At 43.9% G+C, this 19029-nt stretch overlaps 1 protein-coding gene across 1 annotated transcript in view; it reads left to right on the top strand.

The window, feature by feature from the left end:
* The window catches only part of ptprn2 (protein tyrosine phosphatase receptor type N2), a 947277-nt gene that overhangs the window by 757249 nt on the left and 170999 nt on the right, over window positions 1-19029 (top strand). The window contains exon 13 of the mRNA XM_078232550.1: window positions 9433-9651. Within this exon, the coding sequence (XP_078088676.1) occupies window positions 9433-9651 (219 nt within the window). The remainder of the gene's footprint in view (window positions 1-9432; window positions 9652-19029) is intronic.

The raw sequence follows: 19029 nt of genomic DNA, 5'->3' as shown, positions 1-19029 counted from the left end.
CTCCACACAGACAGTGACCCAAGCCGGGAATCGAACCCAGATCCCTGGAGCTGTGAAGCAGCAGTGCTAACCACTGTGCTACCGTGCCGCCCCTAATCTAGGCTGACCTGCCAGTGCAGTACTGAAGGAGCATTGCTTCATCAGAGTGCAATCATGGCTCCAGCAAAGGGCTGTTACCTTGTAGGATGGTGGGCAGGTGTTGGCAATGTGGCTTTGATAGATCCTTCAGGTTGCCTAATTGGTTACCTGGTGCTTTCAGGCAAGTAGCAATCACCACCCTGGAATGCTGGCTAGCAGGGGGAAATTACAGGCCCTCCAGTCTCTGTGCTCACTTCCGCATCCCTTCAGAAATACAGTGCTATATTTCAAAAAAGTATAGAATAGTAAAAGTACTTTGGAATGTTCTGAGTTTGTGAAAGGTGCTTTTTTTTCAGTCATTCGTGGGTCATGGGTGTCGCTAGCTGGGCCAGCATTTATTACCCATCCCTAGTTGCCCTTGAACTGAGTGTTTTGCGAGGCCATTTCAAAGGTGCTGTGGCTGTGGGGTCACAAGTAGGCCAGACCGGGTAAAGACGACAAATTTCCTTCCCTAAAGAACGTTAATGAACCAGATGGGTTTTTCTGACAATCGATAATGGTTTCATGGTCATCAATAGATTCTTAATACTGTGTGCAGTATTGGTCCCCTTATTTGCGGAAGGCTATATTGGTCTTGGAGGGAGTGCAGAGAAGGTTCACCAGGTTGATACCAGAGATGAGGGGTGTTGATTATGAGGAGAGACTGAGCAGATTGGGTTTGTACTCGTTGGAATTTAGAAGGCTGAGGGGGGATCTTATAGAGACCTATAAGATAATGAAGGGGCTGGATAGGGTAGAGGTGGAGAGATTCTTTCCACTTAGAAAGGAAACTAGAACTGAGGGCACAGCCTCAAAATAAAGGGGGGTCAGTTTAGGACAGAGTTGAGGAGGAACTTCTTCTCTCAGAGGGTGGTGAATCTCTGGAATTCTCTGCCCACTGAAGTGGTGGAGGCTACCTCGTTGAATATGTTTAAATCACGGATAGATGGATTCCTGATCGGTAAGGGAATTAGGGGTTAGAGGGATCAGGCGGGTAAGTGGAACTGATCCACTTCAGATCAGCCATGATCTTATTGAATGGGGGTCAGGCTCGAGGGGCTAGATGGCCTACTCCTGCTCTTATTTCTTATGTTCTTATTCATTCCAGATTCTTTCTATTGAATTCAAACTCCACTATCTGCCATGGCAGGATTCAAACCCGAATTCCTGGAACTTTAGCTGAGTTTCTGGATTAATAGTCTAACGATAATACCACCAGAACATCACCTCCATTTACAAATAAAGAATTTCCTTTCTTTCCCTCAAGTGCCAGATACCTCCCTGATTTTTCTTTCCATAAACTGTGGCCCATTGCAACAGTGCCCCCAGCCAGACCTGCACCCGCCAGGCACCTAACCTGGAATCATCCTGGACTGATTGCTTCATTTTAGTTCTCGAACAAAGGAGGCAAATTCTAAACTGCTGTTTTTTTAATGAGAGACATTTGACGCTGTTTTTAACCCTCAACTCTTCCAATACCACAGTCATATTTCAGTAACGTGCCTTAACAATCCGATCAAATTTGCTTGCCAGGGATTTCCCCTGAGGCAAGCTTCCTCCAACAAATTGTTCCCATTAAATAGAAAGCGAGATGCGAATGAATCTGCAAAAGATTCACTTTGAATTGTCCATCTGTATTAGCAATGTAGCCTTTTCCGGCATTTGCTGGACTGCATTGGTCGCATTTTAAACAGAGGCAGGCAATGGAGGTCAGCACTTTGCTAACATAACAATTGTGTTCATAATTCGGACTCTGTGCTAGGAGTGAGGAAGCCGTGCCCTCTGGGAGCACCTCTCAGCAACTTGACCCACTGGTCCTTCTGCGAAATGGTCTGCATCTTAAACCGGTCGCAAAAATTGGGCGCTTGATTTTCCGATGGGCTGGATGGAGCTCTGGCTATGCGTGATCGGACAGAGATGGCCTGGGGAGCAATAAACGTTCCCTTTCCAATTCTAGATGCCCTTCAGCTGACGGGATCGTTCAGCTTCATGCACATGGGCCACTTATAGATACAGCACTTTGTTTTTTTCCAAATACACATAAGCCCAGGAGACCAGAGCAGGATGGATGGGGGGAGGGGGAGGGGGAGGGGGGCGGAGGCAGCGGGCAAGTCGGTGGGCTTTGGGATGGAATGGGCAGGGGGAGCAAACCGGTGGGATCATATTTAAGGTTAAAAGTGATGGTTGGCCTTGATAGTGTCTGATGTGTTTTTTTATCCTGGCATTCTGTTTATTGTAAATGGGTTAATTAATACAACCGAGTACCCAGTGGAAAGAAAAGCCTGTTAAACGTCCATTTACTAACAGTGCCAACTTTGATCTACAATTGTCCACTTCTACAACTGATCCTTAATGCCCTTACATTCGGCTCTGCAACAACATGGATACAACTTGCCCTGAGGCTTGCTTCAGAAGCCAAATTGAAGATGATAGTGAGTACCAGTGCTAAAGAATTACAGTCGTGGACACCAGATGCTGGATGGAATAAAAAAATTATAAAAAATATATCAATAAAAACAAAACTTAGAGATGGTTAAGGTTAAAAAAGCCAATTAGGTTCAATGTGCATCCCGTTATGTGTTGGCTGGTCCGTCCACACATGGCTGTTAGTTTTTTGTCGGGGGTCTTTTTTCACCCCCAACTATTGCTGACTTCTGAAATATTGCGGCGATGACTGGTCATTGCAGGGGGGAAAAAAAGATATGAAACTCAATGGACTGAAAGCTTCAATTGAAAGCTGGTGACTTGAATCCACCGTCGGTCTCTGGTCGGACTAGCCAACGTACAGGAGGGGCCTCAGATCCATCGCTTCCTCGCACAGGCAGTGGATTAAAAGGCAGAATAATCACCTCCAGAGTCCTGGGAGTGTTGATCTGGCGTGGGTAAGAATCAAAGCTGTTAGGCCGTATTTGCCCCCTCTTGTTTAAATTGTACCTTGCTGTGGCCTGCTATTCTTTCAGTAAACGCGGGGAAGGCTGGCCACGGTGTGAAAGAACTCATTTTGTCAAGCCTGCCATCTCCAGCTGTCACAGGGCGAAACAATAGGGGGGGGGAACACAGAAGGAAAGGGGGGGGGGGGCGGATTGAATAGAAAGATAAACTGAAGAGCCCTCCCAAGATTTGTCATCTGCATCTGACACGGCTCCTTCTCTCCAAACACCCCCCCCCCCCATTCTCCTTTCTTCCCCTTTCCTGTTTTCTGCAGCTGTTACCTTACACAAGCCCCTCTAATCCTACCAATAGCTAATTAATATGCTCTATAGTTTATTATTCACCTTTTCCCACTCTTTTATTTTCTGTCCCCTCCCTCCTCCTCCTTACTCTAAGTCTGAATCCATCTACCTTTTCTAATTTCGTTCAAAATTTGTCACTCTCAGCTGACACTAACGGTGCCAAGGGAGAGAGAGAGAGGATAAAGAGAGAAAATAAAACAACATTGTGGGAGACACACACACCCGGTCGACAACAGAAAGAGAGAGAGAGAGAGAGAAATGAGCATAGTACAAACAGAAATCTCCAAACAGCTTTACAAATGAGTGACAAAATTGATACCCATTCATACTCGCCCTCGCGTCAGGTTTATTAACAGAAATGCTTCTTATCCAATTACTGTCAGCAACATGTGGAATCGTCACCATGGCAACCAGGGGATATGACATGTGGAAGAGACAGGGGCTTTGGGGCTGGGCAATATAAGGAGGGGGTCGGACCACTATTTCGTGGTCAAAAAATCCCTCACCCTCTCAAACATGGTTGGCTCTAAGAGGGGAGAGAGCACAGAAGAGATTCCTTGTGCTTTTTTCCCCTTTTACTTCTCTCCCCCTCTACCTCCTCCTCCTCCTCCACCGTGTTTCTTTCCCCCCTCTGCGAAGTTCAAACCACTGCAAGCATTCCAGCCGAAGCCAGGCAGCTGCTGATTTTGTTCCTGTGAAAGATGGATGCTAGACGGTTAATATCTGAAGCTGGGAAGTGCAAGAGAGGCAAAGGAAAACGAAGCATCCAAGGCTTTCTCCCCCTATTTCATTCCATTTGAAAGGATGGTAACTGCAAATCATTGAAAGCAAGAGAGAGAGGGGGGAGAGAGAATAAAAGCCATTTAGAAATGGAACCAGGTAAGTAATCTTGTTACATCTTAGGATCAGATTTGCCTCAGTTTCTTTATAACCTTATTTAACCACGAGGACCCTTTAGTCGTAATTGCTTTTTGTGTGTGTGTGTGGTTTTGTTTAATTTCTTTGAGAATCTTTCTTCTCAAGTGCCAATTCAGCAACAGTAACTTTCTTTGAATTGTAGGAGGTTTGTGTGAATTGCTCGCAGCGGCTGATGCTTGGAGCGTATTGGAATATCTGAGATTGCGCTCAGCAATCATCGGGCTCTTGTTTTCATTAATTTTGCATCAGTCAGTTGGCAGTGGGGTGTTTTTTTTTGGAGGGAAGGGAAGGGATGGAACCGCATTTAAAAGAAAAACAAAATCTTAAAAGCAGATTTGAAATGTCGCGGTCTTGTCTCGGTTCTTTGATAAAATAAGTGTGTGTGTGTGTTTGGGGGGGGGGGGGGGGGGGAGGTGTTAAAACCTCAGTCGGCACACATCTCCCGATTCCTCTTGTGATATTTTCTTTGTCCAAGGTGGAGCCAAACAATATTTGAAAGTAAAGTTTAGGTTGGGGGGGGGGGGGGGGAGGTGGTGGACAACAGAAAAGCATCAGGCAGTGTCATCTTTTGCCACTTACTGGTGATGTGGGCTGTAGTGTTAAGGTCACCAAAAGATCATTGTGTCTCCTGGTCTGAATAGGTCTGTGCGTTGCATTGTGACCTTTCTCAGCGATTTGAATAAGCCAAACCTCCAGAAATCCTTCTGCCTTTTGTCTTTTGGATTTCTGTAATCCTTTATACCCCCCTCACTCCGGAGAATAAATGTCTTGAAATCCCTTGTCTGGGTAGATTTTTTTTTTGGGGGGGGGGGGGGGAGAAAGGTGAAGCCATTAAAATTACGACCCCCTTTCGTTTGATAAATCGGTTTTTTTTGTGTGTGTGTATAAAAGAGGAAAAACTCACCAACACCACCCCCCCCCCTCCCCCAACCCCACACCCCCCAAAAAATAAAGCTGACAGCGATGCCCCGGCATCGTGCTTGTATGGCACGCACCATGACAACGGCTAAAAGTTTCTTCACCGAGAAAGAATGAATAACGGAGGTGATGGCTCCAAGAAAACAAGAGAAAATTAACTTTACAGATTTGAGTATCACACAGCCGTATCACAGCAACTGTCGATTAAATAGAAATTTGTACTGGGGAAGATGGTTTAAATATTAACTGCTCTATCTTTCTGGCCGCAGTGAGTGATGAATTAGCAAGTACAATTTTCACTGATATCGAGGGACAATGGTTTTCAGGAGCACAAAGCGATTTTTTCTCTCCCCCTCTCCTTCAGTTTTGAATGACAATGCCTCATGTTTTAGTAATATCTTTCTGAAAGGATTTTGTAATGTCAAGTGTTAATACACGATTATTCCTGCTTGATCGAACGCATTTAATATTTTTTTCATCCTTTTTTTAAAGGGGAAAAAAAGCGCACAAAAAGTTTAAATATTGATTGGCAAGGGGGTGGGAGTGAAAACGCTTTTATTTTTGCTTCGTCCTAGACCAGAAATTACTGCCCCGCCGAAGGTTTTAATTGATCAAAGTCTACTGAGCACCGATATATATATATAAAAAGTTTACACACATCCTCTGCCTCCCTTCATAAATGTCCAGGACCCCCGATTTTGCCAAAGGGCTCTTGATTCCGGGATCAAACATCTGCACGGAAGTCGATGAAGAGCCTCTTTGCTCCGAAAACATCAGTATAAACCAAACTTGCGGGATTTATAAATTTAACTCGTGGCCTCTTGTTCCAAACCCTTTGCTCCGTCCGCCTTCCGCGCGCGAATAAGTTGCTATTTCCACAAGGTTTTCGGTTTGCAAAAGAATAATTTCGCCTTCTCTGCCTGCGGGCATTGAGGTTTTACCTAGAGATTACACATTGGGGCCCAAGGTGGTATATGAGCCTTTGATGTCAATGCCCTAATATTGGGAAGTGCCAGAGCTGTCCAGCATGGGAACATAGGAACAAGAGTAAGTCATTCAGTGAACCTGCACCACCATTCATTTAGATTAGGAGCTGATCTGCACCTCAACTTGATTTATCCACATTCCCCGATGCCCTTATCCAGCACCGTCTCCGGAGCTCAGCATTGAAAGCTCCAACTGTGTTAGCATCCACAATCTTCCAGTGAAAAGAATTCCAGATACCTCGTCCCCTTTGTGTTAAGAAGTCTTTCTCCGTTCCCCTCGCTGGCCTAGCTCCGATTTTTAAGATTGCGCCCTCTTCACTCCCGATTTCCCTGCCAGAGGGAGTGAATCCTCTACATCTGTCCACGGAATGCTTTTTTTTAGACCCGGTCAAATCCCTTTCACGTTTTAAAAATCGCTTTTACTTCTGCCCCAGTTCCTTAAATCATCGAAACTGTAGCACTGCCAGTGCTGACCTCCTGCTTGCTTCCCATGTTTTATTATAAAATATGTAACTGGGCAAAAACTTAGCAGAGTGGAGTTACTTAATTTAGATCCCAATTCTGCTTTTAAATTGTTCATTTAATTCATGGACAGTTCAACTCCCATTTCTAGGAATGAAAAACAGTCCTGAACCCTGACCAGAATTAAGTAAGAAGCTAAATAAAATGCCAGACAAGTATCTTGTACAGTTTCCAAAAACACCACATAATTTTTAAATTAAAAAATGTCAATCTTGAATTCGAATTGAAGAGACATGGCAAGAGAGCCAGATAGGGTCACTGAATATAGCAGACCTGGTCACATTAATGGTTTACTCTTAACTCAGATCTTTCAGCATCCAAAGATGTGCTGGTTAGGTTGATTGGCCATGCTAAATTGCCCCTAGTTTCGGGGGGATTAGTAGGGTAAATAAATGTATGGTTACGGGGATAGGGTGGGATTGTTGTCGGTGCAGGCTCGATGGGCCGAATGGCCTCCTTCTGTACTGTAGGGTTTCTATAATTCAAAAAAAATCAAAAAACATCCAGATTGAAATTTCTAAAGCATTGTAGAAATTAATCACCTCCAGTACTCTACTGGGCAATGCCTCATTGCAGATCACAAAGGGAAAGTGATATGAGTTTCAACTCTATATGTACAGATGAATCAATTGTTTGTAATAATTCCAAGTCCATTTTAACTGGCATGCAAAAGAAAATAAAACTCTCCTTTCATTTTTTTGCAATAATGAACGAATTCCAAATCCATTTTAACTGCCGTGCAAAAGAAAATAAATTTCTCTTATTTTTTTGCAATAAAGAAAATTCAGTCCAATTTATATTAATCTCCATCAGGAGGCGAAGACCGGTGACAAACATTGTTTTATAGTCCACTTCATCCCACATACAATGATGTCCAACTGAACCCCACAGTTTACACTATCCATTAAACCCTTAAACATTGATACTCATACACATTACCAGATAATATAACGTAGGAAATAAAAACATCTATCTCCATATACACTTAATGGCACAATTTTATAGCTGAGAAAGATCAAATACTTATTTTTAAAAATATCGTTTCAAACATTGAAGGGTAAACTGACTGATTTGAGTCAGGGGTGGCTAAAATACATAAGCACGTCCTTTCATCACTTCTGACACAATGTGCTGAAATACTTTAATCACAGAACATCATCAGCCATTCAGGATGTGAAGAACCTGTATTGGGGACTTAAAGGGGAGGCATAGCATACTCTTTGACTAAGGAAAAATCAACAGATCTCCAAGTGATGTTTATCGTGAGATTGCGGCCCTTGGCTCCAGTTCGTACAGATATCTGTATGTTTTAAATGTATCTGTGCTGGAAATCCCGCTTCCCAAGTGACATTCTACCACTTACATACAAATATATATATATAAAAGTGTTCTTAAAATTAAAGTATTTGGCATTTCCTTTGTGTTCTGTAAGAATATCTAATTAAACCTCATGCTGGCTTGATGCAAATTGTTTGAAACTACCGCAAAAAAAGGATTCTCTCCCCACCCACCACTCAACCCCCCACCTCCCCCCCGCCCAACATTTTAAGTATTCAGCTTCGCTGAGAAGGCCGCTCAAAAGGAAACAGATTGACAGTGCTAATTCAGGTCCTTGCATTGCACAAGTTTGGCTATTTCAAATAAATTAAGTTAGCCAGGCAAATCCAGCAAAATCGTTCAAAAAATTGGGAGCAAAAACCTTTTATTTCTTATTTCAGCCACTCATATCAGGAGATATGTCTTTCCCTTTGCAAAAATGGGGGAAAAGATCTTCAAAGCAAAAAGTATAAAATGTGATTTAGATCTCTGTTCTTCTAAGGACCAGTGGTTTGCTTTGCAGATCATTCAAGAATAAAGATTTTCAGGTTTATATATGTGTGTGTGTGTGTATAGAAGTATAGTATAATTATATATATATATAAGTGGTAGAATGACACTTGGGAAGCGGGATTTCCAGCATAGATACATTTAAAAAAATACAATTCTTGCATGGCTTAGCACTGGTCTGCTGTCAATCCACCTCCCGGGGGTCACAATGCCTCACAATCCTTCTCCGCGGTGCATAGTCAAAGCAGGAAGATTTCGGAGCCTTTATTCAGTGTGAGCCTCCCATTAACTTGTGCCGCAGCAGCTAATCCAGTGGACTGAAGACAAGAGGGCTAATTAGGGACAAGCTCCGACTGTCGAGCCCACTGATAATTGTTCGGTGGCCTTTATGGCGCAAAGGACTGAAACAGACTGGGCTTGAACCAATGCATTGCTTTACAAGCGTAAATTAGACATTGGCTGTGTGAATGCTGAGCAGAAAATTACTGACAGAATGGCAGAGATAATGAATAGGTTGGCTAAGCATTCAGGAGTTAAATTTAAAAAAATCCATTTGGAATCAAGTGAAAATAGGTACTAGGAAAAGTGCTAATTGTCCCCCTTCTTGCAACAAACTGGGCTGGCTCTCAATTAATTTCTCTTAGCAATTGCAAAAACGAGTCTTGCCCCTGTTGATGTGCTTGCTTATTTTTCACACGCATTTTTTTTCTCCCTAAATTGTTACTAATATATCTAATAATGAAGGCTGACGGGGATGAATTGCTGTACAATCTCACTCTGGGAATGAACAAACAGAAATGTAAACAATGCAATGATCTTTTGCAGGGAGAAAAAAATCATACACACCAAACAAATTGTAACACTATTGTATCTCTTTTTTACCCACTTCTCCCCCTCCTCTCTCACTACAGAAGAGCAAACTGCGAGCTCTCCCCCAATGGGCGAACGAAGAGGACTCGACCAAATTTATTATCTTAACCATAATCTCCATCATCTGCATCATCGGGGTCCTTGTGGCCTCAGGGGTCATCTACTGCCTCCGGCATCGCTCCCACCAGAAGCTGAAGGAGAAACTGGGCACACTGGGTCATGATGCCACCTCTGGTTCCGATGCCACCAGCGCCTACCAGGTAAATAATTACCTTCTGCAATAAGAGAAAATGCTGGAAATTCTTAGATAGTCTGACAGCATCTAGGGAGAGAGAATAGAGCCAACGTTTTGAGTCTGGATGATCCTTCATCAGAACTAAGAAAATACAGCACAGGAACAGGCCCTTTGGCCCTCCAAGCCTGTGCTGATCATGATGCCCTAACTAAACTTAAAAAACCTTCTGCCCTGACTCGGTCCGTAGCCCTCTATTCCCTCCTTATTCATGTACCCATCCAGATGCCTCTTAAATGTTGCTAATGTGCTTGCTTCCACCACCTCCTCTGCGAGTGCGTTCCAAGCACCCACCACTCTCTGTGTGAAAAACTCCCCCTGCACATCTCCCTTAAACTTTCCCTCTCTCACCTTGAATCTGTGCTCCCTTGTAATTGACACTTCCACCCTAGGAAAAAGCCTCTGACTATCCACCCTGTCGATGCCTCTAATAATTTTGTAAACCTCAGGGTCTACAGGGGTCAGAGGACCCTTTGTCTATTTTCTCTCCACAGATGCTGTCAGACCTGCTGAGGTTTTTCAGCATTTTCTGTTTTTGTTTCAGGTTCCAGCGTCCACAATATGTTGTCTTTATTTTAATAATTACCTTTACTTTGGGGGGATGGGGGGGGGGGGTGAGGGGATGGGAGGGGAGGGATCGGGGGGGGGGGGTGGCGGCGGTGTTTGGACAGCCGTTCAGAACCTGTGTATGTGTCTGAAGCCAACAAAACAAAATGAGAGAAATGGCTCTTATTTCCTCGTCATTTCAACATACATTGTATCTCTAGCCATTATTTTGTAATGGGGCATAATTTACATTCGAGTTCGATCTAGTTTCTACTGTTTACAGACCTGTCCATGACTGAGGGATGGGTTAAAAACAGCCCAGCTAGCAATGCGTATCCTTAGATAAAGGAAAAATACTGCGCATGCTGGAATCTGAAACAAAAACAGAAAATGCTGGAAAAACTCAGCAGGTCTGGCAGCATCTGTGGAGGGAGAATAGAGCCAATGTTTCTCTATTCTCTCCCCACAGGTGCTGTCAGACCTGCTGAGTTTCTCCAGCGTTTTCTGTTTTTGAGTGCGTATCCTTTACCTGACAATCCATAAAGTTTTCCCTGGGCTGCCTTCCTCTGATATCAAAGGTAAAACCTATTAAAAGGGTACGAAAAAAAACTCAAGTTAAAATATTAATTCAAGAACACAAAAGGGAACTTATTGAATGAAATGATATTATTATGATGATATTCTCTTAGGCACATTAGCCCTGCCGGCAGGGCGGTGGTTCAGATCATATTCGGGTTTTGTTTGTTTGATTGCTTTGACAGTTAGAGGGTCACGGTAGGTCTTTGGCCATCGGGATGTCCCCTTTTGCAGTAAATTGCATTTTGTGGCCATCTTTGTAGGCCTTAGCATAAGCCATTTGGTCAGTGATCACCCTGACAGTATTAGCATGTGCTGTGGAACATTACACCTCAAATTGAAAATCTCATTGCAATCTCCAGCAGGGCACACGGTCAAGATTACGTGCTGGTTGGGGGAAACATGTCCACATCCAATAAATGAACCCCACTGGCCTCCAAAAAACGCTGCCATATATTCAGAGGATATATGCGTGACTAATAATATTTCTGAGTGAGGATTAGAGCTGTGTGTTTGTGAATGTGATTCATTAAGAAAGGGAGTGATGGGGAGCTGGAGTGTAAAACAGCTCGTGCAGTGATTCCTCAGACCAATAGATTCATAGAATAGAACTGTAGAATCATAGATTCCCTACAGTACAGAAGGAGGCCATTCAGCCCATCAAGTCTGCACCGACGCTCTCTGTCAGAGTACCTTACCTCAGCCTTTTCCCCTACCCTAATCCCACACATCTGCCACGGCTAATCCATCTAACCTACACATCTTTGGATACTAAGCGGCAAATTAGTCCACCAAACCAGCACATCTTTGGACTGTGGGAGGAAACCAGGGCACCCGGAGGAAACCCACGCAGACACAAGGGGAAACATGCAAACTCTTTGTGTCTGCGTGGCTTTCCTCCGGGTGCTCTGGTTTCCTCCTACGGTCCAAAGATGTGCAGGTTAGGCAGATTGGCTGTGCTAAATTGACCTGTAGTGTCCCAAGATGAGTAGGTTAGGGGGATTAGTGGGATAACGATGTGGGGTTACGGGGATAGGGCACAGGGTGGGCCTGAGCAAGATACAATGTTGAGAGTTAGTGCAGCCTCAATAGGCCAAATGGCCTCCTTCTGCACTGTAAGGATTCTATGATTCTATGAAATCAAAGTGCATTTGTTAAAATGTACCTCAAAATAAATCTAAAAGAATCCAGCATTAAGAACCACCAGTGAAATCTTTGCATTTAATAGTAAAGAGTCATATAAATTGCATTATTTCCTGTTCAAACCGATGCATAAGAACTGGTTATCAGAAAATGGGAATGGGAGGAGCCAGGGGAGACCCCTTCTCGTGGTGAAAATGAAAATATTTAATGTTCATTAATCTCTTTATTTCCCAGTTTGAATCTGAAACTAGTTATAATCCAAAGAACAGCAATTTATCATTCAAATTGGAATATAGCAGAGGCTGTGGACTGCATACATGCCAGGCTGTCTGTTCCTTTCATACAAAAACACATAGATTAGCTTTATTTATCAGATGTAGCCAATAGTAATAATAATCCAAAATGAGAGCCCACAAAACACTGAAAGGAAGACAGATATATTTTGGTGTTCCTATTTTTCATTTAGGATCCTAGAGAAGCCCTTGGTGCATCTGATAATTTGACCTGGAAAAAACTTGAGTTGACATTAATAAGCAAGCAATTATTCTATATATCAGGTGTGAGAAAGCTCCGTGCTGCAAATTCAGCTGCAATTTTTTTTTAACATGACAAGCTGAATTTGTTAGTGCTGTTGTTCCAGTTTGGCACCAGTGACAACCACAGGGATAATGTCAGAACGACACTTTGGTTTTAACTTAGAATCATAGAATCCCTACATGCAACAGGGGGCCATTTGGCCCATCGAGCCTGAACCAACAACAATCCCACCTAGGTCCCATTCCCGTAACCCCATATATTTACAGTCCGAATTCCCCTGACACTGAGGGGCAATTTTAGCATGGCCAATCAACCTAACATAGAACATAGAAAAGCTACAGCACAAACAGGCCCTTCAGCCCACAAGTTGCGCCGAACATGTCCCTACCTACTAGGCTTACCTATAACCCTCTATCTTACTAACTTCCATGAACTTATCCAAAAGTCTCTTAAAAGACCCTATCGAATCCGCCTCCACCACCACTACCGGCAGCCGATTCCACGCACCCACCACCCTCTGAGTGAAAAACTTACCCCTAACATCTCCTCTGTACCTACTCCCCAGCACCCTAAACTTGTGACCTCTTGTGGCAACCATTTCAGCCCTGGGTAAAAGCCTCTGAGAATCCACTCTATCAATACCTCTCAACATCTTATACACCTCTATCAGGTCACCTCTCATCCTTCGCCTTTGGACCCACACACCTTTTGGACTGTGGGAGGAAACCGGAGAACCCGGAGGAAACCCACGCAGACACAGGAAGAATGTGCAAACTCCACACAGACAGTGACCCAAGCCGGGAATCGAACCCCAGTCCCTGGCGCTGTGAGGCAGCAGTGCTGACCACTGTGCCACCGTGCCGCCCCAATTTTGGAGCTAGTTGTTAAATACTGATATTGGTGTCACACCTCATTAAAAGCAAAATCTATATCATTAGCAAAAAACATTGAGAGGAATTGCTAAGGCAACACTGGCATTACAAGATGAAATCGATTGGGTTAAAATTTGTGTTTGTAATATTGCTGAAGCAATTTCATGGAAATATCTTATAATATGGACAGGATGAAGGGTGAGCTTGGAACCTGAGTTCCACTTTTCAGTTAAACACATCCAACCTCATTATCATATGTAATAGTTCCACTATATGGTGGTTCTAATTAATCGTATTGGTAATTAAACATTTTCCTCAGTGCTGGATTTGTTTAAGTTTCTGCGTGTGACCTTTTTGCCTTTCCTTATGAGGGCCCAGCAGTTAAGTCCATATTGATTTTATAATGAGCTCAACTTGAGTTAATAAGGAAGCAGATCTTATATTCATTGGATAAATGACAGCTATAGGTGAATGGAGATGGTTGAATGTATTGTGAGAGGCAGGCAGCTGTAGGGAAGATCTCTGTAAGAGAATTAGGATAGGGAGGGAGGAACACATCTATCTCTGCTGCCATTGGATAGTGATTATCAATACAATGACACACCAAGAATTGATGTTTAGTGGCATTCAACAGTACTTAGCTGGTTGAAGCTGATGTATCGCTGGTTCAAATAACTTCTTGTTTAATAGGCTAATACAATTAAGTTGAGGCTGTTTCTTTAACTCTTAAGCCAATGCTTCTCTGATATTGTGTGGGGAAATGTCATAAGTCACAAGATAGAGGAGAAGAATTAGGCCATTCGGCCTATCAAGTTTCTCCGCCATTCAATCATGGCTGATAGGTTTCTCAACCCCATTCTCCTGCTTTTTCCCATAATCTTTGATCCCTTTACCAATCAAGAACCTATCTATCGCTGTCTTAAATGCACTCACTGACCTGGCCTCCACAGCCTCTGTGGCAATGAATTTCACCACCCTCTGGCTAAACAAATTCCTCCTCATCTCAGTTACTAGTGATGTACCGCAAGGATCTGTTTTGGGGCCACTGCTGTTTGTCATTTTTATTAATGACCTGGATGAGGGTGTAGAAGGATGGGTTAGTAAATTTGCGGATGACACTAAAGTCAGTGGAGTTGTGGACAGTGCGGAAGGATGTTGCAGGTTACAGAGGGACTTAGATAAGCTGCAGAGCTGGGCTGAGAGGTGGCAAATGGAGTTTAATGTGGAAAAGTGTGAGGTGATTCACTTTGGAAGGAGTAACAGGAATACAGAGTACTGGGCTAATGGTAAGATACTTGGTAGTGTGGACGAGCAGAGAAATCTCGGTGTCCATGTGCATAGATCCCTGAAAGTTGGCACCCAGGTTGATAGGGTTGTTAAGAAGGCGTATGGTGTGTTAGCTTTTATTGGTAGAGGGATTGAGTTTCGGAGCCATGAGGTCATGTTGCAGCTGTACAAAACTCTGGTGCGGCCGCACTTGGGAGTATTGCGTACAGTTCTGGTCACCGCATTATAGGAAGGATGTGGAAGCATTGGAAAGGGTGCAGAGGAGATTTACTAGGATGTTGCCTGGTATGGTGGGAAGGTCTTATGAGGAAAGGCTGAGGGACTTGAGGCTGTTTTCGTTAGAGAGAAGAAGGTTAAGAGGTGACTTAATAGAGGCATACAAGATGATCAGAGGATTAGATAGGGTGGACAATGAGAGCCTTTTTCCTCGGATGGTAATGGCTAGCACGAGGGGACATAGCTTTAAATTGAGGGGTGATAGATATAGGACAGATGTCAGAGTAAGGTTCTTTACTCAGAGAGTAGTAAGGGTGTGGAATGCCCTGCCTGCGACAGTAGTGAACTCGCCAACATTAAGGGCATTTAAATGGTCATTGGATAAACATATGGATGGTATCGGAATAGTGTAGGTTAGATGGGCTTTAGATTGGTTTCACAGGTCCGTGCAACATTGAGGGCCGAAGGGCCTGTACTGTGCTGTAATGTTCTATGTTCTATGTTCTAATGGGTCGTCCCTTTACTTTGCAGCTGTGCCCTCAGATTCTAGTCTCTCCTACTAATGGAAACATCTTCCCTATGTCCATTCTATCCAGGCTTTTCATTATTTGTAAATTTCAATGAGATCCCGCTCATCCTTCTATACTCCATTGAGTACAGATCCACTGTCCTCAGATGCTCCTTATACGTCAAGCTTTTCAATTCCTGGGATCATTCTCATGAACCTTCTCTGGACCCTCTCCAAGACCAGTGCACCTTCCTTAGATATGGGGCCCAAAATTGCTTACAATATTCCAAATGTGGTCTTACCAGAGCTGTCTAAAGCCTCAGCAGTACATTCCCGCTTCAAATCTGGGGCCATCTGGTATGTCCTGCTCAATGTGACACTGAGTTGGACATACTAGATGGCGCCTAGATTTGACTTGTGTTCTTAACCAGTTCAGCTGACCTCAGGAAGGGCAGTGGTTGGGGCTGATGCAAATAGGTGGGGAAGGGTTCCCACCCATTCCTGATTGCTAACCACCAACTCCTGCTGGAACGGTAGAGAAATGACCACTTGCACAAGGTACCAGAGGAGGGGTTGTAACCAGCAAGTGTCAGCGCCTTGAGATGAGGGGAGGAAATAAAAATGTAAAATACTTAATGCCGGGTTGACCTTTATGTTCTAAAATTTCATGTTGCAATTTGTGATTAAAAGGAGGGTTCATTTATTTTAGTGACTAGGAACCTGATATTAAGTATGATTCAGTGGTGGTAAATCATAACTAATGATTGTGTTAACTATTGCAATTGCATTTAAAGAGCCATCTCTCCTACCCCATGCCATGACCTCGGGCATACCAACTGCAGATTCAGAGGAGGACATCATTGAGTGATAATGGCTTTCTCAATGATTTGCTTGAGCCAGTTTGTCATATTTCATTTAAGGATGAGGAAATAATTAAGAAATGTCCAGTACTAGGGGGCATGCGCTTAAGGTGAGAGGGCGAACATTCAAAGTGGATGTGAGGGGTGCCTTTTTAACACAAAGAGTGGTAGGTGTCTGGAACATGCTGCCAGGGGTGGTGGTGGAGGCAGATACAAAAGGGGTGTTTAAGGGGCTTTTAGATAAGCACATGAATATGCAAGGAATAGAGGGATATGGACTAAGGGCTGGCAGAAGGGATTAGTTTAATTTGGTGTCATGTTCAGCACACATTGTGAGCTGAAGGACCTGTTCCTATGCTGTGCTGTTCTATGTTATATGTTCTAATGCAGTATCATAGGGAAACCTTTGTGACGGTTCAGTTGATAAATGAAATGCCTGGAATGAAACTGAGTTGTCTGGTCTCTGAAGGATCCAGACCTCTCAACCTCATCTAGAAACTTAACCTTGCTGCTCCCCTGTTCTATTTCTCCTCCTGATACAAATATGTATCCCATTCACTCTTTGTTAAAAAGCAGCAGTCTTTGACATAACCACTATGTTGCAAGGAAATTTGCAGGGCTATGGCAAAAGGGCAGCGGAGTTGAATTTAGGTGAGTTGTTCTTGCTGGCTTGGACACGAATGGCCTCCTTCTGTGCTCTAACCATTCTATGATGCTCTGAATTCAATGTTCCAACAAACCACCAGGTAAGTAACTTTTGCCCACTCTGAGTGATAATTATAAATCGATGCTTCCTCACCGTTAACTCCCCAGCCTTAGGAAATAGTCTTTGCCAATCAAATTATATATTTTATATATATATATGTGTCAAAGTTGCTAACAATCTTCTCTTAACCTTTTTAAGAATTATTTATGACCTTCACACCTCCCACATTAGTGTTAAAGTGGGATTCATGCATTTGAATCCATAGAAACACATGTATATGCCCTCCCAACCACTCTCGAGCTATTCTCCATATTATTGTGCGCAGGTAAGGATTCAGTCAGCCCCCCCAAGCTTAGGCCAAATGGTTAAGGACCTGTTTCCACCTCAGTTACAATAACATATGTGGCTGGAGAAGGCAGAATGAAGGAGGTTAACGTTTTGCACTCGGACGGAGAAATGGGGAGGAAGGGAGGGTAGCTCCTTCAAGGGACCCCGTTCCAATTTTGGGCAACCCCCCCAAGATTACACCTCCACTTTGTGCAGCTCTGCCCCACCTCAGTCTCCTAAACCCTCCCTCAAAATGCATTCCTCCACCCGGACCAAGGTCACCCATCCATCTCTGCCTAAAAATCCCAGACTTACCTGTAAATTTGGCCATGCCTTTCTTCCGGATTGCTTGTAGTTCCAGCAGCAGCCACTACTGCATTCTGGCGCTGCTGGGTGACCTTCCAGTGAGTTGGGTTGCCTGGCAATTCTTGAGGCTGGGACTTCCTGCCCCTGAGGGGCGAAAGTCCCACAATTATCCTGTTAAGGCTGTCCCCAGCGTATTATTGCTGCAGGACAGCCCTTAAAGCTGGAAGCTGGCAGGCTCAAGACTGACTTTGCTACTGGCGGGGTTGGGAGTGAGAAACACTCCACCCCCTTGTAAAATTCAGTCCATAGGTTAAATAATAAACACACCTGGGCCAGACCAAGGGTCGTCAAGTGCCCAGTGGCCAAACCAATGATCACTTGATGCCAGTTGGATCTTTGGATGTCGTCTCTGTTAGATGAGTATCTCACCATCTGCAGTGAAAATGCTGGATATTATATTAGTTCTTAACCTTTTGCGCCAACACTTTCTTTGTGATCTCACAAGCACATCACGGTGATTGGTTCCGTTAGGTGCTCGTATACTCCTCATTCATGGTTTGTTCAAAGCTTCATCAGGCTTTTTACACATAAATAAAGAGCAAGAGGGTAGGCAGGGAGAGGGTTGGCCCACTCAAGGACACGGGAGGGAATCTATATGTGGAACCAGAGCAAATGGGTGAGGTATTAAATGAGTACTTTGGGTCAGTATTCACCAAAGAGAAGGACTTGGTGGATGATGAGTCTGGGAAAAGATGTGTAGATAGTTTGAGTCATGTTGAGATCAAAAAGGAGGAGGTATTGGGGTTCTTGAGAAACATTAAGGTAGACAAGTCCCCAGGACCCGATGGGATATACCCCAGAATACTGAGAGAGGCGAGGGAGGAAATTGCTGGGGCCTTGCGCGAAATCTTTGTATCCTCACTGGCTACAGGGGAGGTCCCAGAGGAGTGGAGAATAGCCAATGTTGTTCCTTTGTTTAAGAAGGGTAGCAAGAATAATCCAGGTAATTACAGGCCGGTGAGCCTTACACCAGTGGTAGGGAAATTAATGGAGAGGATTCTTCGAGACGGGATTTATTCCCACTTGGAAATAAGTGGACATATTAGTGAGAGGCAACATGGTTTTGTGAAGGGGAGGCCGTGTCTCACGAACTTGATCGAGTTTTTCGAGGAAGTGACGAAGATGATTGATGAGGATAGGGCAGTGGATGTTGTCTACATCGATTTTAGTAAGGCCTCTGACAAGGTCCCTCATGGCAGACTGGTGCAGAAGGTGAAGTTGCATGGGATCAGAGGTGAGCTGGCAAGGTGGATACAAAACTGGCTCGGTCAAAGAAGACAGAGGGTAGCAGTGGAAGGGTGCGTTTGTGAATGGAGGGCTGTGACAAGTGGTGTTCCTCGGGGATCAATGCTTGGATCTTTGCTGTTTGTAATATATATAAATGATTTGGAGGAAAGTGTAA

The sequence above is a fragment of the Mustelus asterias genome, chromosome 2, assembly GCF_964213995.1.
Source record: "Mustelus asterias chromosome 2, sMusAst1.hap1.1, whole genome shotgun sequence".
NCBI lineage: Eukaryota > Metazoa > Chordata > Chondrichthyes > Carcharhiniformes > Triakidae > Mustelus > Mustelus asterias.
Note: the sequence above shows the minus strand (reverse complement) of the source record. Positions and strands in the feature narration are given on the sequence as shown.